Source organism: Xiphophorus maculatus, chromosome 17 (assembly GCF_002775205.1).
Source record: "Xiphophorus maculatus strain JP 163 A chromosome 17, X_maculatus-5.0-male, whole genome shotgun sequence".
Classification (NCBI taxonomy): Eukaryota; Metazoa; Chordata; class Actinopteri; order Cyprinodontiformes; family Poeciliidae; genus Xiphophorus; species Xiphophorus maculatus.
In genome coordinates this window covers 10347769-10375301 of record NC_036459.1, presented here as the reverse complement: position 1 = coordinate 10375301, position 27533 = coordinate 10347769, and the positions used below count along the sequence as shown (strand labels likewise).

The window sequence follows — 27533 nt, the reverse complement described above, 5'->3', positions numbered from 1 at the left end:
TGCAATTGTCATTCAATCCCATTTTTAGTAAGGCACAATGTCAGCTTAGCACAGTTGTTCTCCCTCTGAGTGATTTTGCTTGGATGAAACTTACAAGTGTGTGTTCGTTGCAGAGCCAGTGGCCATCCCTACACCACATATGCTGTACAGCTGAATGAAACAAGCAATTAGCCTATCAAACTCCACCTCCAAGTTCTGTTATTGCTTCCCAGTATGTCTATGAGCCACCTTTTTGGTCTACTGACCTTCACTGTCTGTTTTAACTGTTGGGCGTTAAAGAAGCTGCGTTTAACACTCTTGCCCTACTCATGATGTCATTACTAATGCCCTCTAATGTCTGTTCTAAATTAGCCACTCCCATCCATTTTATGTACCTCCTTTATCTTTACAAGTTCACTAGGAGGATGGTGCCTACAAATCAGGAGGGCTGACCACTTTCTTGCAAGTCAGAAAATCGGCATACCCATTGCTTATTTTCATATTTTCTTCCGCATACTAAGCTGTAATAAGTTACAAATGAAGACATGACATGCTTTACACTATTCCAGTTTCCACTGATAATTAGACAATCCATACATGAAAAGATAAAGACAACTGTTTGTAAAAGAAACAATGACATTTATTATTTTTTCTTAGCGCTTTTCTCGATTAGTTTGTTGTGCCCATTGATCACATATAATACAGTTAATATAAAAATGGCTTTTTGACTTTACACCCAAAGCAATAACAAAATGCTTCCTTAAAATATGTATGCTAAAAATACTGAGAAAGTATTTCCACTAAACGTACTGGGAGTATAGTTTCTGATTCTGCAATGATGACATGATCATGTTTTGCTGTGGTTGACAGATTTCCTCAGTTCCTCTTCCTCCTTTCTTCATGTAGTTCTTGTTGTAGGCACTTACCAGGATTTAGCAAACCACTCCTTCAGGAGACAACGCATCACTCACTTCAGTTTTAATCAACCTCTCATATTAGTTTTAGTTGAATGTATCCGCATTGTCTCCCAGTCATCGTCATAATGAGAACTACAAAGCATAAACAGCCATTTGGCAAATCTTCTCTCTAGACACTCATTTCATAGCTGAATTTCATTAAGCTTAATGTGAAGCTGTAATCAAAAGTAGTTTGCTCCTCTCCTTAATTTAAAACCCATTTAAACTTTTCACATACAGAGGATTTGTCATTACATCAACATAATAGAATATATAACAATATTTTCAAGAAAAAAAAAACAAGAATCCATCTTTTAAATAGAAAAATGGGGTATAGTTCATCAAAAGGCTTACACCATAGTCACTGGTATTCGTCTACTCTACTAAATCTCCTTTCCCATAATAGACAGGTGTTATTACTGTTTCTCTAACTCGTCTATGTATGTTTGACAAAGCACAGACGGTATTGCTTGGGACCACACGGACAGTTCCACGACTCTGAACACATTTAACAGTCAATTACAAGAGAGTTGGCCACCATCTTCGTCTCGGATTCATTTTCTCTGCCTGCGTTTCTGGGTGAATTTGAACTCAAGTTGGTGTTTTTGCAGTAGAGACCCTTTCCCATTGACGATAGCTTAGTTCCATGTAAGGTTCACAAAGCCACCGCGTTGGGCGGTATGCCATGTAGTCCAGTTAAGTGTTTCATCCCATTTATAATTATAAATTTTGCCAGTGTGTTTAAGCTGGGGCTTAGCCACAGGTATACTTTTGAAAGCATGAGTTCGTCTACCCCTGCTTATGGCATTGTCCATTATCTGTAGTTAGTATGAGACGCCATCCACAGTTGGACTTTTTAAAAGGCATTATCAGATACATTTATGACTGTGGCTTTAACTTCCACTCCGCTCGGCACACCCTTACCCGAATCCCAAAGCTTTGTAAAGAAAGAAGAGTGCAAACCTGTAGCTTCCACTGGTGTAAGCAATGCCTTGGAGTCATATCTCCTTATATTGCCATAAAAGTAGCGGTTCCTCAGAGACGCATAAAAAAACAGACATGCCAATGAAACCACTGCCAAGAGCACTCCAAAGACAGTGATTAGCGCTGCATCCCATTTTGCTGTGTCCTTGGCTGCCAGCTCTAATCCCTTAGTGGTGACATTGATGCATTTGGTGTCATGGTCGTAGTGGATGCTGCGGATATCCACACAAACTTTGTACTGGGTGGCAGGGTGGAGATGAGAGAGGTTGTAAAGCTGGATGTCCGAAGGAACCCTGGTGCTAAACGCTGTTGTGGGATGATTCAGATCAGATAGCGTGTACCATTTAATACTGGGGGCCAAAGTGCCAGGATGACCTTTCCAGGAAACAAGGATGAAGTTTGTCCCCACTGATTTAATCACAACATTCAGGGATCCACTTGCAAGTTGAGGAAAATATCCATTCACCTCTACTGAAACAGATTTGAGGTCAGCTCCAACCAGATTGTGCGCAACACAGGTGTAAACACCTGCTTCATTTTCGGATATATCGTAGATGTCGAATGTTCCTTCTGGATGCATATAGAATTTGTTAGACATGGAATTCGGCAGGATCCTGGTACCAGACGGGGTAATCCAGTAAATATCTGGCTCTGGTTCAGCAAATGCCCGACAGTGGAGTGACACAGAGTTCCCTTTGCGTGCCTTTATGTGTCCCGGCATACTTTCTGGGGATATTAGTGGCAGGCAGATTTCCATCATCTCCCTGAAGTGCACCTGTCGAACATGTTGGCCCTCATACTCTGGAGGTTCTACACAGTACAATGAATCAGGCTCCATGAAGCGAATGTTGGTTTTGTTCATGTTCATCCAGCGAACTACACAGTCACAGCGGATAGGGTTGCTGTGCATGCTGACTTCTCTGAGATTCGGGAGAGACTCAACGGTTATCCTGTGGAGGGCGCTGAGAGCATTGCCATTTAGCATGAGGGTCTCCAGTCGTGGTAGCTTGTAGAAAGCATTGGGGTGGATGTAGGAGAGTCTAGGATTGTTAGTGGCTTCTATTTTGGTTAACTCAGGGAGGTTATTAAGAGCAAAGCTGTCTATGGAAATTAGCTCTGGCATGCTATTAATCCCCAGTTCTTTCAGATGCAGCATATCAACAAAGTCTCCTCTTTGTATCCGGGATATTGGGTTTTTATTTAGATCCAAAAATTTTAGATTTTTAACATTTTTCAGGGCTGAATGGGGGACTTCTGGGAAAATATTATCATAGAATGAAATGCTCTCCAAGGTATCAAGACCTGTGAGTGCATTGTCTGGTAGCTGAGACAAGTTCATTCTGGTAAGAACAAGACTACGGAGGTTTCCAAGAGGTTTGAAGTTCAGATCGTAAATGGAGAGAACTGGGTTCTCGCCAATCATTAAGATCTCCAGATTCGGCATGGGTTCGAACCATTCTCTTTTGATAACCCTCAGCTTGTTAGAGTTGAGATGAAGCCGCAGCAGGTTACTTAAACCCAGAAAAGCCATTGTGGAAATAGAAGAGATGAGATTGTGATTCAGGTAGAGCTCCTGCAGGTTAACCAAGTCGGACAGGCATCGCTCAGGTAACTCCTCTATCCAGTTCTCCTCCAGATGAAGGGATGCCAGCTGAGAAAGATTTCCCAAATGGATGTCACTGATAGAAGATAAGTTGTTTTGTGATAGGTCTATCTCTGTGATATTGGCCAAGTAATCCAAAGGTTTAACAATCTTGGCAACGTTGTTTGTTTGCAGTAATAGAACTTGTGTGCCCATTGGTAATCTTTCTGGCAGACTAAAGAGTCCCACGTCATTACAGTCCACCGTCTGCACCTCCATGTACACTGAAGTAGGAGAAAACCAGGGTCTGATTTCACACACACAAAGCTTCGGGCAGTCGGGCCCCACCTCAGTGGCTACAGCAAGAGAAGCCATAGCCAACCCAATGAAGAGGCAATCAACAAATGACATGTCCTTCATGTTGAACCTTTTTCCCCCCAACAGAAGTTGGTCTTCTCAGATAAAGGGTTCTCAGTTGTTGCCTTCACAAACAACAAACCATTTGCTGCTGCTGTTGCAGAGGCGACTGACTCACCCCCTCACCAAACCCGACACCACCACTGGGTTCCCTTGGGGGGGGTTATGTCCTGCTGTATAGGTGTCCTTGAATGTAATGGCCAATAATTCAATATAGCTTCCAGTTTAAGGGTTTGGAGCCAAACTTGCAGTACTAACAAAAAAAGTAGGAGATGGGGATAAAGAGAAAAAAAAGTATAGATCTGTACCCTATATGTTAGTATTACTTAAAGATAAATGCCCTCTTTGATCGTCTTCAGTAGCTTTGAGATTCCACAGCCCAGTCCATTCCTACCTGCAGAAAACAAACAAGACAGAGAGAAGAGCTTTTAGTATTACACAACAATGGAGGTGGTCAAGGAATGTCATGAGAGAGGGTTGTGGGCATATTGACATTTGTTATAGGCACACTGATGCATGTTGACATTTATACGTGCTCCCTTCAAGACTTAGAACAATGGATTCATATCTGCTTGACCTTCTAGACTTCATTTCTGAGATGTACCGCATGTGCCCTTACGATATGCCATTCAGTCTTGACGTTCGGGGGGCGTGTGAGCCTAATATTAGTTAAAGAGAAAGCTCATTAAGATTCTTAAATGGCAAACATCCGAGGGCTTAACCACCAGGCCTTTAAGGGAAGCTGCACTGGAATATCCCAGTCGCTATAGCAACAAGTAAATGGGCATCCAGTCACAAACAACATGATGAGATGGTTTCGGTGGTAAAGGCAAACAAAGCTTTTGACCCAGATGCAGTTCGCACCTGTTTGACAGAGGACACAGAAATAGCAGGCTTAAAAATTAAAATGTTCATGCTGTTCTCTAAATATATGTGAAAGTCATACAGTGCATTGGTGGGCAAATGTTATTAAAGAATAGCAAGCAATAAAGACGGAGTCAAAATTTCCATGCAAAATGAAACCATGAATATTGAATACCGAAAGGTACGAGATGATATATCCAGCCAAATATAGTGTGGTTGTGCTGTTCAACTTTTACTGGACTACCAAAAGACTGTAATCTATGTTCTACTGACTTTAGTACTGTATTTTATGAGAAGTAGTAACTGAATGAGAAGTAAAAGAATTATTCTTCTCATACATCCACAGAGCAATGAGAGTAGGAACTGCCACTCAGCTGCATTCACTTCCTGTGAATATTATTATCCAAACTTTTTGGAGAGTTCTGTTCATTTAATTTATGTCATATAATATAATAACTGGGATGGGAAATAATCATTGTTATTCCTTTATTATATTTTCAAGCCTGATTAAACTTTTGTTGTTTAATCTAGTTGTCCCTGCAGTACAACTAGAGGTTAAATACAAGAGGCCACAAATCTAATAATCCTTAACAAAAGACTCTACATTAATTTATATTGATGTGAAATGTCTTATGTTTGATTTTGCATGTCATAACTTAACCCATCAGTATTTTGATTTTTGCCAAAAACCTGTGCTGGTTTAATTCATTTTATTTTCTGGAAAACTTGAAATCTATGCTCAACTGGATCTGAAGTCAGATCTGCTTAAAATGCCAAACATTATATACTGTATATATTAATGAAATAATGTCACCAATATCCAAAAACTGAATTAAAAAATGTGCAGTAAGCACCTGTTTACTGCTCAATAAGTGTGAATACACAAGTCCCTGCTTACAAGTCCAGAAGTAACAGCTCTTTAATTGAGCTGATGTATTTTAGTACAAATACTGGTACACTAGTAATATGGTCCTACATCACAATATCGAGCCAGTTTCAGGTTTCAGATAGACCCAATTACTAAAAAAGTAGTTTGAGAGTAATATATTCAGATGTTCAGAATGTATACAAAACATCCCCAAAAAACATCTAGGCTGAGAAAGTTTGTAATTTTAAATTAAAATGTGTTCAAGTACAACCCAAAAGTTCTAAAAATTTCTTAAGTACCTTTCTACAATCTAGATACATTGGCATGGACGTATTAGAAGGAAGTACCATTTTTAGGCTGTAATTAACTCCTGGTATTAAAACAATGATTAGACAAAACACCCAAGACTGTCCGTAGATATCAAATTCAATGCTAAATCAAAAAGAATTCAACCTTGTATTATTGGGGCTGGGGGAAATTTGTATTTCTTAGTCAAAGCTTAGACTTCATTAAGAACAATAGAAAGCAGCTGAGAAAAATCACTTCTCATGTTTGACACACATGAATCAAATGAATGGTTCATTAGCAGGCCTCTACAGAAACAGATGACCTTTCAACGAGACAATTAAGCCTTTTTAATTAGCTGTGTGGGAGCTGGGACACATGTAAAGAAAAATGCAAGACGCCATGCCTTCACATTACAGGTCAGTGACATGTGGAAAACCCTACACCTTGGAACGAGCGTAGTCCTCTAAATTCATGCATTGAAAATGAATTCTGTGGTGACAAAAGCAAAAAACTAAATTGAGAGAATTTTTGAAGATGATTTTAAATTGCACCGTTTAAACCAGCTGGTCAAATCCCATTGTTTGTTTAATTAAATATTTTTGGTACAAAGGACTTTTTTGTTGCAAACGAGTTAATGAGATTGGTACATTAAAAATATTATATAAACTGGATTATCAAAGGCGCTCAAGATGCATCAAAAACTGCCAAGAGACTAGAAATATTCAAAGTTCATCAATGACTTTTTCTTTTAAATTAAAAAGTTTTCTTTGAAACCAACACTGTCCAAGACTTTGGCAAACGTTTCTGAAATATTATCCACAAAGTGGAGAACAAGGTCAAAAAATGTTAACTAGAAACAACACTTGCTGCTGCTGCTGATGAAACGGTCTGATTTTCTTGCATCTATAATAATTGGAACAAATTAGTTCAAGGAATGAAGCCATTCTTGCCATTTTGAGATAGGGTACTTTTTTTTTTAACAAAATCAAACATGTTTGTTTTACAACAACAAAAAAACATGAGCATTACTGTAACGATGTAACTTCTATAGAAGTTGGTATTTTTCTATTTACACAGGCATTTATTCACAAAATGTTTTTGAAAATGTTAACATTTTTTAAAAAATTTCTCTGACTAGTTATCCTTGCAGAGAATTAATGTGCGGAAAACTGAGTATTTACTTTTTCCTTTTAAGCTGTCTATTGGAAGATTGCTTGTGAGGGGATAGCAGATTTGCTACGTATGAAAACAGAGTTGAGTGGTTTTAAGAGCAAAACAATCATTCGACCTTTTTTACCATATGCAATAAAACCGAGCCATATAGTCCAAGATTATGTTCTTCTGACATTTAAAAGAAAATATTTCTCAACTTTTTCACCATGTTTGTTTTTTGCAGTGTCTTACTTGTTTTATTAATAGTATTAGTAGTAATTCTAGTGTTTCTATCTTAAAATACATACCACGGATGCCACTAATTTATTTCAGCAAACCTGGCATTTACAGTTTTAATATATTAAATACTATGAATGCAACAGTTGTCACTATACATGCTTTTCGTATTATTAGTTGTGGCAGTCTCATCCAGAATAAGCCTTTCATTTACTGGTCCCAGTACACCAAAAAATTATTAAAATAGCTTAAGATCTTATCCAAAGGCTGCCACACCAAACCAATGCAAAGTTTGACCTTTTTTGTAATCCTGCACATTCATTTTGAAACACCAGTGCAAAAACAGTTCCCATGATAAATCTGCACTTTCCAAATAATCACTTATTTATGTAACTTAGCCATTTAAAGTGCACTAAAATCAATGTTAAATTTTAAAAAACATTGTCCGACTACTACGAATTACAAAAGCGTAAAGAAAGTCCCCACCACTCAGGCATCTTTCTTGGAGATTCTGAGCTATGGGATTACTGCAAATTTTAGAATTCTAAATGCTTTGTCTGATAAAACCTGAACTAATTAATTCTTTGTTGAATTGAGGTTTATAAAACTTGGATTTGGTTTGTAAAACCACAAGAGGCTTAAATGAGATTTTGGCCACAGAAATGCCAAATAAAAATGAAGCAAACAGACGTATATTTTAAGAGTTTGCAATTTGTCAAAACAAACTAAAGATGGGTTGTTGTTTTTTTTATCTCACCTTGTAAGAGCTGTTAATGGTTGATTGCCTTGTCGTTTTAGGCAGGATGGAAAAAACTCACAGGGAACGGTTAGTTCTCAAAAAGAAATTGCCCTCTTAGGTAACGTCTTTTCTTTTTGAACCAGTGAGAAGATGCTTTGCATTTGCTTGGTTTTTGCTAATGTAGTAAACTATGACCATGAAATCAGGAATGTGCCTTATTATGATTTATGCCTACCATTACACCCCTATTACCTACCCACCACTCTGCTGCTGTGTTGTGATTTCATGATTATATTCTCTGATTATCAGTAAATGCTTTTTGGCATGAAACCTTTCCAGTGGATGCTGTTAAAATTAAACACGTCTCATAAGTGTCTTAAAGATGATGAACATTATGAAGTTCTGTTAATTGAGCTTAAAAGTGCTCATCGAACAGGACATTGTTTCAGGAAGTAACTAGAGCTATAACTACAGTGCATCCTCTTGACGCACGTTAGGCCTTCATTGTTTCCTTCTAACCTGGCGCCTCTCGCACGCTTCGGTTGAAGTGCAGCATGCAATTTATCATCTGTGAGACTGAGAGGATGGTTTTGATGGCGCTTGTGATATTTTGGGCCTAAAAGATCGGGCCGTCGCATTACAAGGAGCGGTCAAAAAGAGACGGGATGAAATGGGAGGAATGAAGGAAGCTTTGAGAAACGATTTCATTTCATCAACAGTTCTGTTTCCACCTCAGTAGCCACGGAGGAACTGTGTGTGTGTGTGTGTGTGTGTTGTAAGGATCAGGTAAATATGATGGCAGCAGAAATGTCTCCCCTCGACCACATCCAAGCCAACACTTTATTCCTGGAGCTCTATTCCAGCATTGACTGGATTCTGGTGTGGATGGGTAGAGGAGGACATGGAGCCAGTGAAATTCGAACGAGGGTGGAGAGGAGCGGTCAATGGGGGTGGTGGTATTATTTTTCAAGAGCACCTGGCACTTTAATAAGCTTCTACACCCTGAGCATTCTGATAAACAGAGCTTAGCCTCTCTCCCTCAGCACTCGCTCCTCGGTGTAGGTTATGCGGTTGAGCTGCACCCTAAAAGCACGGCACAGATGCTGTAATTCAGCCTACAGTGTTCGGGTCTCACCTGTGCTCGCTTTGGCTGTTCTTCTCCCTAATAACAATCGCCGGCGGCGTAATGTGTCGGGCTTAATTGTTATTGCTTTGGCAACAATCTGCGTTCACCACAGGTGGCTCTAGCAGGGCGCGCTATTGTTTGCTAAGCCGGGGATGTTAATGGGGGCAGGGGGATCAATTGTTCCTGAGGTCCGCGGGTCACATTACACCATCAGATTCTGGCCTGGCTGGAGGATGGACGAGCAGATGATGTGGTGGCCAGCAGCAGTGTTGGCAGTAGATTAGGAAAGAGGAAGCATTTGGTTTGGCCAGGTTTGTTGTCTGCTTTGTGTAGAGTGCTGGAAATCCATGATTGGATTAGGACACAGAGGACAATGCGCCATATGAGGCAGTCGACGTTTTAACGTTGATCAACTAGGATAAATTCAATTAATTACTCAACGTTGTATTTCATATTGTCTTCCTATTTTAAAAATGGCTTTGACAAATCCCTTTAAAAACATAATATGATCCCCTTTCTCTTTAGTACTTGCAAGTAATCAATATAATTAGTGATTTCTTATGGTGAAACAGCGGTTACTCATTTTTGTCAAATTTTTATTTTAAGATTATATAAAAATACAAAATTAAAAATAATAATAATAATAATACCACTTCCTTCATGTTCTAGGAGAGTTATTAAAAGGGCATGGAAGAAGATTTAAGCATTTTTAAAACTTTGGCACACATAGGAGATTAAATAAACCATGCTAAAGTTAGAATCTGCTTAAGACCGTCTTTTCAGAGGCAAACTGAGGAAAGGTAATTTGTTTTCTTTTTGTATTTTCATGTTTTAGGAAATGTGGAATAATAAAATCTAAACCAGGTTGTTGTACCAGATGCTTTAACACTAGAATGGCTTGAGTTAGTCCACTTTGACGTATACCTATATCGGCTTCGATAGTCCAACTGGCCTGAAGGATTTTATCTAGCAGGTGCTTTTGTTCAGTAAATAGGGCCATTACCTTATCAATACCCTGGTAATGGCCTCAACGCATCTCACAGTTGCACAATTGTTCCTTAGACTTCGACTTCGACTGACTTTGTTGTCATTTTCAACAGTATAAAATATGAATATAAATCTAAATATAAAATATAAAGTCCAGTTAAGAGTTCAGCAGTCTGATGGCAAGTAGGAAAAAGCTGTTTCGGAACCAGGTGGGCCTGCACCGGATGCTGCAGAACCTCTTTCCAGAGGGCAGCAGGGAGAACAGTCCATGGTGGGGGTGTGAGGGGTCACTGATGATGTTTCGGCCTCAGGACACGCATCCTGCATCGATGGTTGACCTGACACTTCGCCCTTTTGCCTGAGCTGGGTGTGGAAGGTTGTTGCCGAAGCAGTTTCTCCTTGTGTGCCTTCTTCTCACTCACATGAGAGTTGCCGAACTCTTTTGCAAGCTCAACCAGGAAGTCCACCCGTCTCTCCTGCACCCCAATGCATGCCTGATAAAGCACATGTGCATTCAGTGCTGCCATATCAATCATGTTTGCCAGGTTTGCTGACCAGCTGTCACATAGTGATGGAACCTTGGTCACCCCCCGCAAGATTATGACTGAAATAAATGCCATTAGTTCTTGTGAACTAAATAGGTGAAGCAGTCACCTATTTATCCTCCACAGCACAAAAGGCTGCATGCAAATTTGCATGTGCAAAGTCTCCCAGATTTCTTTTGCTTACACTTTTTGCATGATTTTTTTGAGGTGGATCAACACAATTAATTTGGTTAGTTTATTTCTAAACTGTCATGTTATACCCTCTTAGCTTTATTTCAAAGAGAAACATTACTAATTTCTTTTAGAAAAACCTTTGCATATTTTTTGAAACAGATTCTGTTTTGCAAACTCTATGTACATTTGGCAAAATGACCTGGATAATGCAGCACAACATCATGGATCAGCTGCAAAAGGTCACATCTCTCCAAAAACACTTCATGTATGCTTCAAAACTAAACTGAAGAGCACTACCTACAGGAGACCTGATCTCCTGCAGGTATCATAGATACCCACCCCCAACATGGACTATTCACATTCCTACCTTCTGGCCTGACGGTCAACGACCACATTTACAATTGAAGAAGGGATGCTAATTTGAGCCATCAGAGTCGTCAGGGTGGACTCCGGCCTATTGGCCCTGCTGAGCCGATATGGGAAGGACTCGAAAACCGAGCCATCCCAGTGCTAAATGTACATTTAAACCGGGAATTATAAAAACACGAAATTGGTTTCTGAGTGAAGACGGCATCTCTCAAACATAACGAAGTGCTGCAAAAGTAAAAGAAAAATATATTCACATTTAATGCAAAATTAATTTGCTCACATTTAATTTGCTCATATCAAAATTGTATACCCCCGTAATAATTAATGGAGTAATCCAACCTTTTTATAATTACTGACCAGCATTTTCTATATTTCTAATGGCATTTTGATTATTTATCTTTAGGGAAGAGCTCCACTTCTTTGGGAATGCAAGTCCTCTTGAACATCAGCCTAATCTGTAGCTCCCTCCACATATCAGATTCTTGTTAGACCTCTGGTGCGGCTACTCCCAAATGTTAAAGTTAGTTCTTGTCTCAAGAAACATTCTTGATATGTAAACTTACATCTGCAAGGGGTATGACTAACTTGAGGTTTAATTGTAGTTTCTCTGGAGAAAAATTTTGGTTAGGAGAGAGTCACTGCCTTTGACTTTACATTAATGCCTCCACTGTAGAAATGTTTAGATGTACATATATCATGCTACGGTAATGTAAATAAAAAATGATTACTTGTCACTTTGTTACTGTTGCACAGAAATCCCCCCATTGTGGGATGATAAGGGATATTTCTAGTCTATTCTGAGCCACTCCCAACTAACTAAGACCTGAACGTTTTCAGCCACAGATCCCAGATGTACAACCCTTATTTAGAATATCAATAAACTACAAGTTCACATACTCAAGTGCACTTTAATCAGTTCAAGTGAAGTATCCAAATTGTCTCCAGGCGTCTGAGCGCATAATTTGGTGTTTGGCGACGACATTATGCAGAGCCAGGCAAGGAGGCAGTCTGTGTTCCAGAGGCCCTGCACTGTGACTGCTGAGACTGTGGACTTGTACAAACCTATTAGTGAAGGTCCAGTCACAGCCCACCCCACTCCATGCAACGCTGCCTTATACAGCTAATTCCCACAATACGCTGCTCGGTTGGCGGTAATTGAGGCAAAGTCAGATGGGAGGGGGAGTGGAAAGATCTGGAGGACAAAAGGACTTGTAGAGGAGGAACTTGTCTTAGTTTAAGCAGATGTACAATAACCCCCAGTGGCATTTTAGGGCGGGGTAGGGGGCTGTCGTGACGCAAAAAACCCCCCGCAATATAAATGCTTCAAAAACGAGTCAAAGAAACAGATAAAACAAGGATCTCCTGGCAGAAGAGGAAAAAAGTTGCGCTGTGTTTGGCAATAAGTGGCTCTGCAGCTGTTTGACAGGGAGAAATGTGGTTAATATGGCCGGGGGAAAATCGAATCCTAAGATGGATGCTTGGGTATTTGTACGTAGAAAACCTCCAGGTAATCTTCCGAGGTCCACAGATACATAATCAGCACCTGGAAACGTAACGCAGCCCGTTGGAGACGGGATCTCCGGTAACCTAATCTCCACCTGCACCAACACATTACAGCTGAACTGCAGTGTTTGTTTAGGGAGCCCTTTTATAGGTCAGGCTAAGGTGTTCACTCATGGTGCTAACTCGAGTTCCCAGGTGTCAGAGGGAGGAATGTGGGGGGCAATCATTCTAACCACGAACTCTAAAGCAACTCCATTACAGTAGGAGGCTGACAAGTCTAGCCCATGGGCTTTTTCGCTTTGGCCAGAATTAATCCGTCCTGTGAACATTACAGGAAACAAGCTCCCTGCATCTGGTTTGTTCTGAGGAAACCTTAACTGTGTGAATTACTGCTGGGTCTGCTGAACACTAGTAGATTCAATCACTGGCATTTGACACTGCCTCCTACTCATAGCTGCCTTTAAATCCAACATAGACAGAATAGAGTTGTATTGGACAAGTGTTAAAATCTATCAGGCAGTGTCTTGCTAATATATTCATATACAATGACCTTTTGTTAGACCGTTACAGTACTAAAAACAATACCAAAGTATTTAATTGGGTTTTTATGTGACCAGTGCAAACGAGCACATAAGTGGAAAGACAATTGTGAACAAAAAGAGGTGTTTAACTCTAAAAAGCTTGGCCCTCGTCAGTCTAAATAAAATCTAGTGCAACCTAGAGATGGACAATAAATAGATATGTCTGACCGAATATTCAGTAATTTCACTGAACTCCAATCCAGAACTGCAAAGCATTCTGGGGGATGTAGGCAGAGGGAAAATTTTACCCGCTCAACTTCTCACGGACAGCAAAGCAAGGCTGGTAGCATCAACTGACTCGCTCGCTGACTCTTTGGGTACCTAGCAACAATCTGTTGAGGAACTTGTGCAGCAGCAGTTTCAGGTTTTGACACCATGCCTCATAAATGTTTTAAATATGAAAAATCAGCGGCATGGAAGGAATGCTGTGGATAAAACGGGAAAGATTGCACTACCAGTTTGGCAAAACTTCAGATATTTAAAACAAATAAATGATCAATAATTGTCAATATCATTTAATATGAAATGCTATACATTTTCAGCTGTATTGTCCAACTACAAAATGTAATAAAGTCAAATGTGGTAAAGTTCAAGGGGAATGAATTCTGTCACAAGACACGACTACGTCTACCTTTCATTGACCTTTTTTTTTTTTTCCAGCACACCACTCAAAATTATAAATATTCACTATCCAAACGCTCCAACATGCAGTTATCTGCGAGAACTACAAAGCCAGTGTAATATTGAGCAGGGGCCCTCACGCCGCGCAAACAGCTCTTGCCCATCCGGGCGTAAGGGAGTCTCCTCCGGTGGTGTCTCGCCGTGTCCGGAACCGGGAAATTGAGCTGAGCGCTACGTGCTGGGACCACGTTCTGTGACCACTCAATCAAATTGGGATCGAGGGAGTCTTGAAGCCAGGGCGCTGCGTTGGGCTCCTCGTTGTGTCGGTAAGCAGTTTGTGCCGTTGCTGTTGTGGTCGTCAAAGCTTTCAGGGAATGTCGCTGCCTCACGGGGCCCGGGCACTGAGAAGTTTTTCTGGGTTTGTATCTTTTAGTGGCTGGTATGTGTCAAAGAGACAGGGTTTCCCAGCAGAACAGTGCACTGTAACAAGATGATCAATGCTATTCACTTGAGCTGTCAGGCTATAATGCTTTGGCTGATAGCTGAATTCACCTGGTAGGTGCAGGACTGATGGCCTACAGGAGCTTTCTTTCTAGGTTCTGGTTTGACTTGTGCTCCATTTGAAGAACAGGCATTAAAATAAAGAAGAATGATGTTTAACATATACCTTTTTCCAATGTATAACCAAATGAAATAACTGACAAAAGTGAAACCGATTGTGAATTCTGTCTGTTGCCGCTCAGAACCATTGTTGGGTTTATAAATGGATCACAAATTCTTCACGGACAGGATGATTTATATATTTTTATCGTAATCAATACTCTCCAAATCAGCAAAGCATGAAACCTTTCTCTGCAGCAGCTATGCTGTGATATATTTTTGCCAGGAGCAAGAAATAAGTGAAGCAAAATGCACTTGTCAGATCAATTCTCCAGCTAATTTCCCTCAAAGGTTTTAAGTCTTTGTAATGACAGGGTCATTGCATCAGCGTTACAAGTAGGCATGAGCTGGTTCCGTAATACACCACAAGTTTAGAACCACTAAAATTTAGTGTCTTACTATTTTCATGGTTTGTAGGATGTTGAAGGCATCAGGTTGAATGGAGCACAAAGTAACATCAGAAATTGTCAGTGAGCTTTGTACCATGGCTGAATGAAGGCATTAGGAAATCGCTTATAATGAGAGAAGTCGGGGGAAGATACCCAAGTAAATTTACTTATGTATACATGGTAATGTGGATGGCAGGGTGGATTCTATTTCTATTTTTATGTCTATGTAAAGTGCAAAATGAAATAAAAAATGTGACCAATAATATTTACCCAGTTGGATAAGGGCATGCTTCTGGTAAAATCACCACTTCTAAGGCAGCACCTTTAGACAGCAATCTTTAGCAATAAGCTAAGACAGCTAGCATGGCTGCCAGTGCAGGCTTAGTAGATCCGCTGAAACTCAGATTCACTGCACACAAAGTGATATCCTCTAATATCATTTTATTTCTGTTAATAATGATGATTATGGCTCAAAGCAATTGTAAAATTAAAGTACTGTTTTTTGTCAAGATGAGAATATGAATCTTTAATGCAGAAGCATTACACAACTAGCACAAGGAATATATATATATATATATATATACTGTTAAAGAAGTTTGTTGTTAAGAGTACTGGATCCAGGCATATTACTGGAAAGTTGAATGGAAGGAAAAACTGTGGTGGAAAATTGCATAAGCAACTAAGATAACAGCAACCTTTTAAAGCTGATCCATTCAAGAATTTGGGGTATTATGACACAGTGTGGACTGTGGCTGGAGTCAGAGCTTCCTGAGCCGCCACCGCACAAACATATCAGGAAACAACTGTCAAACTTCTTGTCTTTAGCTGCTACTGTGACAGGTTGCTCATTTCTGTACCTTGCTTAACTGTTTCAAAAAGAAACTCCAAGCTGAGTGTGGATATTGTACATAGATGTACTTTTTAGTAAACCGAAGTTTGGGTTTCAATGTGCTGTAAGCCATAATCATGGAAATATGTAGAAATTAGTGAGAAACATTTCTTTGTAATTTTTTTTCAAAGAAAAGCAAACATTACTGCAGTAAAGTAATAAAACTTTAAATTTAGCCCAAATCACCACTTGTAAACTACAGTATATTCCAATATATAACTGTCCATAGGCCCATGGTTTCATCATTATATTTTTAAATAACTTTTGAGTTAAAATAATATGTCAGAGGTCAAACCTCTGGGCTCTTCCCTCATCAAGGCTGATATGTTGTGGCCTGACGCTTGTTTTTCTATTTGTTTTCCAAAGTTGTTCCTCTAATAACTTTCACTATATAATTTCTTAGCCTGCAGTTAATTTGCTCCCATCTGGAGAAGGCGACGCACTCACTTGGCCAGCGCTTCCTCTAAGAGGCTCACCCCTGCTGTCAAGGTGAAAGGCTTTTCACATCTTGGCAACACTTCGCTTGCATCCCCACCAGGCCACCTCCATTATGCTAACACTGGGGCTGCGGCGGACAGTAATGGCACAAATACAGTTTGATTAGAGACCAGTGAGATATGACCACTTTAAATTAATGGGCATGCTCGCTAAGGGGGCAGGAAGTGATGGTCCTGGTGACTCTGCAGTGCTAACTCAGGAAAGCCTGACTCGAGTCGTCTGGGTGGCCAAACAGCCGGGCCGAACTGTTTGTTTTGTGCTCTTTATTGAAATGAGTTATAAATCCTTTCCCTCGCTTCACGGCACTTGGATGAGGTGTACTGAAGCGGCGACATGGAGGTGATTACTTTGTTGCGGGTTGGCTACTCATCAATGCGGCACATGGTCGCGAGTTGACCTGTCGCTCATGTGAAAATAAAATCTTTTATGGTACGATGCATCGGATCTTTGGGATACGACGGGCATAGACGAGGGAATTTTGAGAGGAACAGCACACCTGCCCTCGGGGGAGCTGATTATGAAGCCTGCACTGTTTAAGAGGTAACAAGGCAGTATTGCATCTGCCAAGGCATTACAATCGCTGTGGTAAAACTGGGTGGAAGACCTAAAGGTCAGACGCAAGTGGAAACTAGGGCACAACAGAATTGCCTCCTCCTTTCAGGAGACCAACCGATGTATTGTAGGGATGCTTCACTGGGAATTTTGATCCACTGGTAATAAGCCTTGGAAGGTTTTTTTCAAGTCACCCCCCACCTCTTTTTCAGACTCTTGTTCTAACCTTTTTACTCTTCTCGTTCGACTTTTCTTATGGTAATGCCTTCTTTTAGATCTCTGCTCTTTCTTTTCCCCCTAAGCTTTCTCACATTTGTCTCTGCTATTTAAACCCTGATGGTTAAAAGATTTCTCTCGACGTTAGCATTATTAACCATTAGCATGACGACCCGCACAGGCAATAAGCTACGGAGAATGCAGGCGTTGCATTCGTATCCAGGTTTCTGTCTTCTGTTCTGCACACTCCTGTCGGCCTAATTCCCTCGACAATGCTTGTTACCACTGCCAGACTGAATCCATTCTTTTGCAAGAATTTCTACCAATTCCCACGCTGGAGTTATTTCCCTGGTTTTGACAGATCCCGAGGCGTTCTCAGGCCAGAAGGGATGTAAAGTCCCTCCAGTGAGTTTTGGGTCTGTGCTAGGGTCACCTTAAAGTGGGATGTGCAAAGAAAACCTCTAAAGAAAGTTTTAAAGGAGAAATTCTCGTCATCTGCACAAAATCTGCACTCTTCTTCGACTGAGTCTAGCGAGCCAACAAATTAAGCCAATTTCAGCCCCTTTTGTTCTGGATTCTGTTCTTCTGGTCATAATTGATACCTCGTGACCACAGTTAAGGGTTGGGGCACAGATTGAACTGGTATGTCAAAAGCTTCAGATGGATAGACGAGGCCCCGTTCTGTCCACCTAATGTTCCGCTCAATCTTAACAACGATCATAAACAGGACACCATTTGAACTCTCTCTGAATCAAGTTGTAGAATTGACCCTGATTAACAAAAATGTTTATATTTAAGCAAATGGCACATTCCAGTACATTTGCCAACACAACTTTGAAATATTCATTTCTCAGCTGAAACAAGCTGTAGAAAATAACCCAGAGGGTGGAGGTAGCTGGACCTCTTTGTTTCTATCATTTTTGTTTTGAAGTAGACAGTTTAAAGTATGAACAAATTATTATTTTGTTTTACATTGGATTAATATCTACTGTGTTTCACAAAGGGAGGATCTCTTCCAAAGAAACAGAGCTACAGACTGGAGCTGTTCAGTTATGGGGAAAAAAGTCCACATCCATTTTGGAAAATATAGAAATTGTAAGTATTCAATGTAAAGAACTAATATGGATCAAATGTACTGATGAAATAGAAAATCTAAAGCTAATTTTTCACTGTACATTACATTGTTTTAGAACAATTTGAAGGCTATTATTGAATTAATTGAATTTATTAATCAGAACTCAATTCTGTACTTTTCTCAACTTTAATATCTAGATTTCTTTAATCGTCTCCTGTTTTAAAGAGTAAATGCTTTTTCACATGAGGCCATGTTTATTTGGATCAAAGCCAGATTTTATTGTAATTATTCTGATTATCTTTCGCTGAATCTGAAACTGAGAAATTTGGGACAAGAGGTAAAAACAGCATAGATCTGTAAGTGAGCAAAGACCGTCCTAAAGTACTGTATATCACTTAGTTATTTAACATAACTATGAATGTTTTTGTTGTTGTTTTTTCAGATAGATATTCCTTTATTTAACCAGGTAAACCCCGTTGAGATCTAGATCTCATTTTCAAGAGGGACATGGGCAATTTTTTACAGATATGTTAACTATATATATATTCTGCTTAACACAGAGGCTGAGGGAGGAAGACCTGCAGCTAGATGTTACTAAATGTATATATTCAAATCTTTTTATTATTTTTTTAAAATAAATTCTTCTTATGGCCTTAAGTCTGATAACATCTATAGTGTTATCAGACTCGTTATACATTCACAGTAAATCCGGTATCGGGTGGACGGCTTTACCGTCCCTCCCACTGCCCTTCACCTCATTGATTTACTATTATACTTTCTCAAAGGTAAGCGAGAGTCCATTAAAGCGAGCCTTCCATGTGTCTGTGCATAATGAAACTTGCAGCATGTGTCTAAGTTCCCGTGCATTCCATGTGCGAGCTGATGGAAACCTTTACATCCGCGCTTGTGCGGCCATGAATCAGCGGCACGTCGGCTGTTAATGCAAAAATCGATGTTCTAAATTAACCACAGGAACCCCGTCTCAGATTTTTCAGCCCCTCTCCCTGGACAAGACGCGCCCTTGGGAGAGGGGGCTGAGTGAGGGAGAAGTGACAACGTGCTGCACCGGTTCGATGCTAACAGGACATGGCAGATGTACAAATGTACAGACAAAAAGAAGCCACCACTAAATGCAAAAAAGGGAGAAAAAATTCACTCATTCTCCTAATGTATGCTCAGTGCTGCAGACAGTAACCGAGCTCTGCACACACACACACCCACACCTCACCCGCCCCCATCCCGTCTAATTCGCATTGTGCTGCATCCATCAAAATTAAGCCAAGGTATCCAGCTTAAGGCGGCTGCTGATAAGGTCAAAGGCGTAGTGAACATTGCAACACTCATTTCTCCCCCAATATAGTCGGACCTACTCTTGACAAAAATCTGCATAATGTTTCATGTATAGCTGCTAGCCTGGAGTTGAAGGGGGGAAGGCGTGAGGGGAGCCAGTGGCATATCCCTCAAAGTCAGAACTAAATTGAATCTGCAGGTGCGAATGTGGCATGTGTGCTTGCCTCTCAGATGCACAGCTATCTATATTTATATGAATAAATATGGCTGGTCAAGGGGGCCACCAGCCTGCAGGGAATAAGTTCCTGCGGCAGACAGAATCAATCATTATATCCCACTGAAATGCGTTTATTGCGGGCTTGGACCTCTTTATTATGATTTCATGGTGTCTGATATGGGCTTTCTCCTTCTGTTACTGTTCCTCGGCTAAAACAGACAGAGGATTGGGGGTCCATTTACGAGTCCGACTTGGGATTTGCTGAGCCGCGAGAATTTATAGCCTGACTCTGACACGTTTGCGCGGACGCATCCATCTCGACGGAAACGCGTGCGTCGGTCCCTGCAGCTTCATCGATACCCGACAGCTGATCCAGCACGTATTCATTAGCGCGACGACGTGCCGTATGTGTCAAAAGCGAATGCAGAACAGATGGAGAAGCACAGCAGTGGACTTTTTAGATGTCCTCCTCCTTCTTATGGTTTATGTTTTGAAGCTGCAGTACGGGCATATGCCTCTATTATGCCCACGTTCTGATTATAAATCTGCGACAACTTAAAAAAAGAAACAAATCCCTGATTAATCAGCAGATTAAAGCATTAATTTAGGTTTTTGTTTTTCCTCAATGCATTTAAACAGTCAAAGCTAAATTCCTAAACTGGAATAAAAAATGCTAAGTAAATGTCAGTGGACACAAAGGAAGCATCACATCCCATTCTGACCTTTTGATACAGAATAAAAGCAGCAAAATGTCATGGATGTTGCCATCAAAGCGTGTTTTGATCTGCGGCTCTTTTGCATTCCAGCTCTCCTCCTGATGATTAATAATAATTTAGGCCTGGTATCCTGTCCATCCACTCCATCTAAACCCTGTTCCTCCACCTACAGCCCTGTGACTCTGCTGTTTACTCTATTTTGCCGAGCTGCTGCGTTTGCCTGTGAAAAGGATGCTATCAGAGCGATCACGCTCGGCTGAACATGCTGATCCCCCCGAAGACGTCTTCTGAATACGTTACACAGTTCACTCAGAAGCTCTGGTAGATCCCCGGGCATCTCGTTACCGCCATTATGGAGGAGGGAGGGAGGGTGGGCTGGGGAAGAAGAGAGTCGTCTGAATCGGACAGCACCAGGCTGGGCGAGTTACCAGCAGTAAGGGTTGGAAGACTTTTTTTTTCTTTCTTTCGGCATTTCAGCATTCATTTCAAACTATTTATGAAGACAAGATGAGTGTTGGAGAGTCTGGCATTTTCCACCGGATCTACGGAGAATAACATATTTCAGCTTCTGCACACTGCAGGTCAGCTGGCTGTAAGATGGCTATGAGTGTTAATCAAAGGATTACAATTTGTTCAAAAAGTTTATTTTTTCCTTATTTTTGCTTTAGACCAAGTTATCATACCCTAATAATCTCATACCAGCAATGCCTACTTAAAGCAAACATAATCACTTTAGGTCTATGCCACATTTTACTTATCATTTTGATAGACTAAATGAAACACTTGCTAAATTTTTTATTAGTTTTCAAATAAACACGCTCGCTGCGTAAAACACTATCCAATCACTTTGTGCTCAAAAGTTGGAGTTTTTTTTTTGTTTTCTTTAGTTACTAGTACGAAATGCAACGAGAGCGCCCCCTGGAGTCACAACTTCAACTAGAACAGCTGGCAGCCAGTCACTCCAGTCTCCCATAGGTCTGCAACTTGTTAAATATGGAGTAAGGTTGCAGAATAAAACTATATATTAGGACTTCTGATGAATTGCCACATTACATAATGGGGTTGGAGCACATAAAACTGAGCTAAAAATATATGAAGCTTCTATTACTAATAGCAGTTGCCACGAAAACGAGAGCAGATCATACTGTTGTTGCTTTGTCTTGAGCCATATTAAAGGAAAAATGCTAATTACACCTCCTAATAGGTAAAAAATGGAACAAAAAAATTATATACACCCATATACACAAACATATGCAGTAATATACATATAGTAAAAACAAGTCAACAAATTTATGGTTTCTAAAATAATATTGTATTTGTACCTTTTCAAAGTAAATGCTTTCGTGTTTTCAAGGAGTGGGAAGAAGACAGACCTATTTACTCCCATTCCCTATTTGCATATACAAATTGCGTGGTTGTGTGTTACTGCTTGTCCAGTTTTTATCAAAACTGATTCTCAGGTGTAACATTTCCAGATCAGAGCTCTGATCTGCTAGACGAATCACATGTATTATAACTGTCCTGCATTTTTAGGGAGTAAACACAAGCATTGCTGCTCAAGTGGCCAGCCTGCAGCCTGCTGCCGAACAGAAATAATCCTTATAGAGAACCAAACTGGCAGTGTTAGAACTTCATTAGAGCTGATTGATGTTTCCCTTTTGCTTTCCACAACGGGGAATTGTAGTGTATTCGACAAAGGGGAACATTTAGCAGGAGCTAAATTTGTCTTTCTTGCCGGTGAAAGAAAATATCTGGTGGCCTGCTGTCAGCCAGCTGACCAGCAATGCGCAGCGACGACAACCGCAAACCGCAGACATGTCCAGGGGGAAAACTTGAGACCTGCGGAAGCTCTCTTTAAGCCAGCTGAGTGGCAGTGCACAGCAAGGCTATAATTACCCCTTTTAGCCTGCGATAACTCTGGTACTTTATTGGCATCTCTGAACAATTTTAGCAGTTTTCAAACTGACTTTAAAAAATATCTACATACATATGAAAGAATGAAAAGGAGATGAAAGAAGAAGAAAAAAAACACGGATTCAACTGACTTGCACTACAGAAAGTTAAAGTCCTCAAACTCCACTTCCAACCAACTGTGGCGTTCAGCGGCACACACACACACACCCACACACATACACACACACACGCATACACACACACACACACACACACACACACACACGCACACACACACACTCGTAGGGAACCTGTTGCCCTCTTGCCTATAGAAAGAAAGAAAAAATGAATATGGAACACCCACACTGTGCTGCCTGTCATGCTCGTAGAGTCCTTTCTCTCCCCCCCCAGACAAGGCACTGCAGGCAGAACACCTTTTCTCCCACCACTGCTCTGTTCCCTTCACACACAGATCAATAGGCAATTCGCAAGCCCACTCACTTAAAGAGTATGACTTGTTGTGAACATGTAATATTGATTTGTTTTGAGCAAATGTGGCAAAATTAATGAAGTAAACCCATCACTGTTTATCACTGTAGAAGAAAGAAAGGGGTGAGAGGGGGGTGATGCAACAATGTAAATGGATGTTGAGTTTCTGATCTCATATTTTGAGAGTTCGCCTTGTAAATATTTGCTTCAGAGGTTAACTTAAAAAAAAAAACGGTTACAGGTTTCCTGACGAACGTGGGTGCAATCTGTGGCCTCGTGCGCGAGTCCAGGTTATACCAGCAAAGCGTAGTTTTCATATAAAAGCGGCTGCCTCGGCTGAGTCATTTGCATCATGCAGGGCAAAATCGATTGAATTCACAACTGAGGAGAAGCAAAAACCCAAATGGAAGAGGGATGGTGGGTGGAGGGAGGGGATGTCATACTCATTGCCCTCTATTCTAAATCCGTATCCCTGAAAGATTCAATAGGATCTTAGTGTGATGGTGTATGTGAGGTGAGAGGGGGAGGGTGGGGGGAGAATTAGTGGGTGCCATCCCGCTCTCTGTTTACCAACCAGATCCCTGGATGCGTGGATGTAGGAGGGATGATGAGCAGGTGATCAGGTTCGTTGGTGATGGTGAATGCTTCTCAGCTGCCGTGTTAATTACGTAAAAAGCCAGAGAATCCAACATGCCAGAGAGCGGCTGTGAAGGCAATCTGTCCATCACTGAGGTGATGGGAATGCGAAATGCACTTAAGTAGTGTTTTTTTATTATTATTATTTGTTTTTTGGGGCTGTATTTAACAGAAAAGCAAAAAAAAAAAAAAAAAAGACAGGAAAAAAGCGAGTGAATTGTGTATGTGTGCATGTTGTGGTGGTGGGGTGTTAGGCACCGCTCTATTGATTTTTAATTTATTTTATTATGTTTTCTAAGACGCATCTGGTAGGCGACACAAGTCTTTAGTTGGTTTGACTTGTTTGCCTCGGCGCAGTCCGAATCTGCATCGTGCACAGTTGCGCAAAACAGCGCGTCTACAGCGATGGGTTCGAGGGCCAGTCATCCGCCTAATTACTGTGCACCTCTTTCTCCGCAAGCGCCCACCACCACCACCACCACCACCTCCACCCTTATTCATCACTACATGTCTGGATTTTAAATAATAAAAGAAAATCTTTCTCCTGTGAATTGAAGCGTTCTGCATCAACTTGGCAAAATGCGCCAAAACGAAATGACAGAGGGAGAGGAGAGAAAAAAAAAACTTACCCGGTTCAACCATCGTCGTATTCAAAGCGCTGCCCGTCTATATTCCCATCTCAATCGAGTGAGGAGGAAAAAAGAGAAAACAAAACAACAAAAAGAGGAGCAGGCAACAATGTGTGGTCGTTTTCACGCCGCTGATGAGAAATCAGTTCTCTGCTTTCACCCGATGGAGGGGGGCAGGTGGCGAGGGGGACGCACGCAAATAACACGGGCTTCTTTCTATGAGACAAAAATGTTCCTAAAGCAACAGCAGGAGGAGGAGGAGGGGGATGAAGGAGAAGTGCGGATACAGCTTCCTGTGTTCCCTGTGCCCTTCCCTTCTCCGTCTTCAGAGCGGCCGATCAGCGGCGCATCTCTTCCCTCGATCAAGTGTCAGGCGGACCACATAGATGCGCCGCCGTCTCCTCGGCAGTCATTAATATGAGCACAGAACCTCCACCCGACTCTCTGGCGCAGCGGCCAATGGCGTTAGCGGAGCGGGGCGAACTCCGAGCAGCTTCCCCGCTCTGATTGGCCGAGCGGAGCCGCCAGTCATCTTCCCCCAGAAAGCCCGTTCTCTCGTCTGTCTTTCTCCTGTTTGGAGGTGAAAGCCCGCTGCAAAAAATGTCAGTCATCCGAGTCACTTCAGGAGCCTCCGAAAATGGGATTTGATGACGAGAATTCAAATGGAAGCTGCTTTTGTTTTGAACTAAACATGTTTTTTTAATTATTATTTTGTGACGCTATCATACATTTTGCTTATATGGCTGTATAATTTTTGAAGTAGAATATCATTTGCACATTTCGCCTGTAGATATGCAGTTTTTATGCATTTATAGTTGTTTTTTAATGCATATAAACTAATACTAATTTTTATGGTCATTATGGGTTTCGGTTTGGAGTACATAGACTGTAAGTTGTGAAGTAGACATGAAATGAAGCATATATATATATATATATATATATATATATATATATATATATATATATATATATATATATATATATATATATATATATATATGAAATCCAAACAAAGTCTGGAAAAGATTTTACTATGGACTGTTTTAAAGTATTAATGTTGATGGGCTTGAGATAACTGATGGATATAAAATCTTGAAAAACGGTTAAATTTGTGTAATGTTTTTGTTTGATATTAGGCTCCTTTGAATTAATTTTGGTTAACAATCGGAGGCTGGGATGATGGAGCTTATTAAGTATTAGATTAATGTAAATAATGAATGTTGCTATTGATCCAAAGTTATGCTAATGATTTGGAATGCTAGCTCTATTAGTGTAACTTTTGATCAATAGCAACATTTATTATTTTGCAAATAATAAATATATATAATACTTTCTGGGCTCCAACAGCAGGATTTTAAGTGATCTATTTAAGAAAATGAAAAAAGAGCAAAAAATAAAAATTTCATATTTTCAGGACTTGTTTTATAACCTGACTTTTACGTTATAAAACTTGGCTTAGAATGAATTAGACTGAATGGAATGGGCTGAATTGAAATGTAATGAATTGAACCGCATATAATTGGATTCCAGTGTGACCTGTTGGCCTTTTTGCAGTGTCCTCGACTGACTTCTAGTATGGATTAGCACTATATAAAAAAAACTAAATCACGCTGAATTGCATTGTGTTGTGCATGCGTTTTCTTTTGATCCATTTTTATCCTCTTGATGTCTGCAGTTCTGGCAGTGCTTACATCTGCAAACATGACATTCAATCTGACAGATTCACTTCATGAAAACACAGAGCTGCTGTAGCGGACAGCTTCTTAATTAATTATCCTGCTGTCTAATGAAGGCGAAGGAGAAAAAAAATCAGCATACAGTGTAGTAGGAAAGTATGTGCATTGCTGATTTCATTTAATATTTTTTTTTCTTTTAAAAGCTATTTGAACCAACCTGCAAAGATTTTGGAAATATAATTTCCTCTTTGTTAAACTTTGAAAAAAGAGAGATTAACCTTCTTTTTCAGTTCAGCTGCACAAGTCACAAACCTGTTTACTGGCCAACTTCTTAAATTCAAGCTAACTACATGAAGTTAGCTTACGGATGTCAGAAATCAACACATTATGTCCTATGCTAATGAAATTCAAGAACCAATTTAAGAAAAAATATATATACTGTATATCAGTGATCTCAGGCTGGAAACTATTGCAATGCCTTTTCTAACCTTTGGAGAACCTTGGAGAACCTTAACTAACAAAATTACTCCAAAAGCACATTGATGACTCATACAGGAGGTAACTAAAAAACCCAAAGCAACATCTATAGCACTCCAGACCTTGTTTTCCTAAAAGCTAAGATCACTTTTTGGGAAGAGAAGAAGACAACTCTTTTGAAGTTGTGCAACCTGTTAGAAAACAAAAACACATTTCAGAAAACAGTCAAACATTTTGGTGCTAGTGTGATGCAGGCACCAAAACAGATTTCCTGTTTTAGGACCTGGCTGACTTTCTGTAATTGGTGCAACCATAAATTTGGTTATTTAGCAGAAAATCCTGAGGAAGAAAATCCACCCCTCAGTTTGATATTTAAGCCCAGTCGTGCTTGAGTTGCGCTTGGGCTTAACTCAGGTGTCGAACTTACAGAATAGCAAGTTTAACTGTAGCTGGCTAAAAACAAAAGAAGAAAACAGATTTTGTATGTCCCTAGTCTGAAATTATATTATATTGGTATGCCGTGGAGTGACCTTAAACAGGCTGATTATGAACAAAAAGCATTAAAAAGTGGTTCAGTTAAAACAACTGATCTGCTGTTACAACAAGAGCTTGACAGCAGTTGTTGTCGCTAAGGGTGACACAACCTGGTGTTCGGTTTTGGTGGTCATAACTATTTTACGCAAGGCCGGGTTGCTTTTTCAGTTTGCTTTGGATAAAGGGGTAAATACTTTTTAACACCGCAGGTGACATCTTTCATTAGCATAAAACAGCTGAAGGACTGTACCACATGCTTCTGTTGGCTTTATTTTGTGCCGTGCAAACATAAAATCTGTTTGAGAGGAGCTAATCTTTCAGCACTGATACCACATGTTGACAAATTACTTGACGAAAAAAACAAAACAACAAAGAACAGAAGATGCAAACTGTGGCCATATGGTAGCCAAATCTCCCCAAGACTGATGATAAGACACATACGAGAGAGCTGGACTGCTTTCTACCACGCGATTTGTGAACGTTCCAGTACTCAAGCAGCCGGGGCTGATATCTTGTTTTGCTGCTTTCGTCTTGACAACAGCACCGCTTTTAGAGCCGTTTGCCTGCTATCTCTGGCAGGCCCCTTCGCCTGCACGAGACGATGCTGGAGACGGACATTTTTTGCAGTGCGGCAGAATGGGGAAGAGCGAGTGCAGGCAGGAAAGAAAATGGATATCTGTACCTATTAGCTCCAGAGCTCGGGTCTCGGATCCCGGGAGGATCCC

General features: G+C 40.5%; 1 protein-coding gene across 1 annotated transcript; it reads right to left on the bottom strand.

Moving 5' to 3' along the window:
* Positions 1–578: 578 nt before the first annotated feature.
* Positions 579–24616, bottom strand: lrrn3 (leucine rich repeat neuronal 3). The gene is made up of 2 exons (XM_005799066.3): positions 24122–24616; positions 579–4312 (listed from the first exon to the last, which is right to left on the bottom strand). The coding sequence occupies exon 2, from the start codon at positions 3919–3921 to the stop codon at positions 1792–1794; it is 2130 nt and encodes a 709-aa protein (XP_005799123.1). The 5' UTR covers positions 3922–4312; positions 24122–24616; the 3' UTR covers positions 579–1791.
* Positions 24617–27533: the final 2917 nt, after the last annotated feature.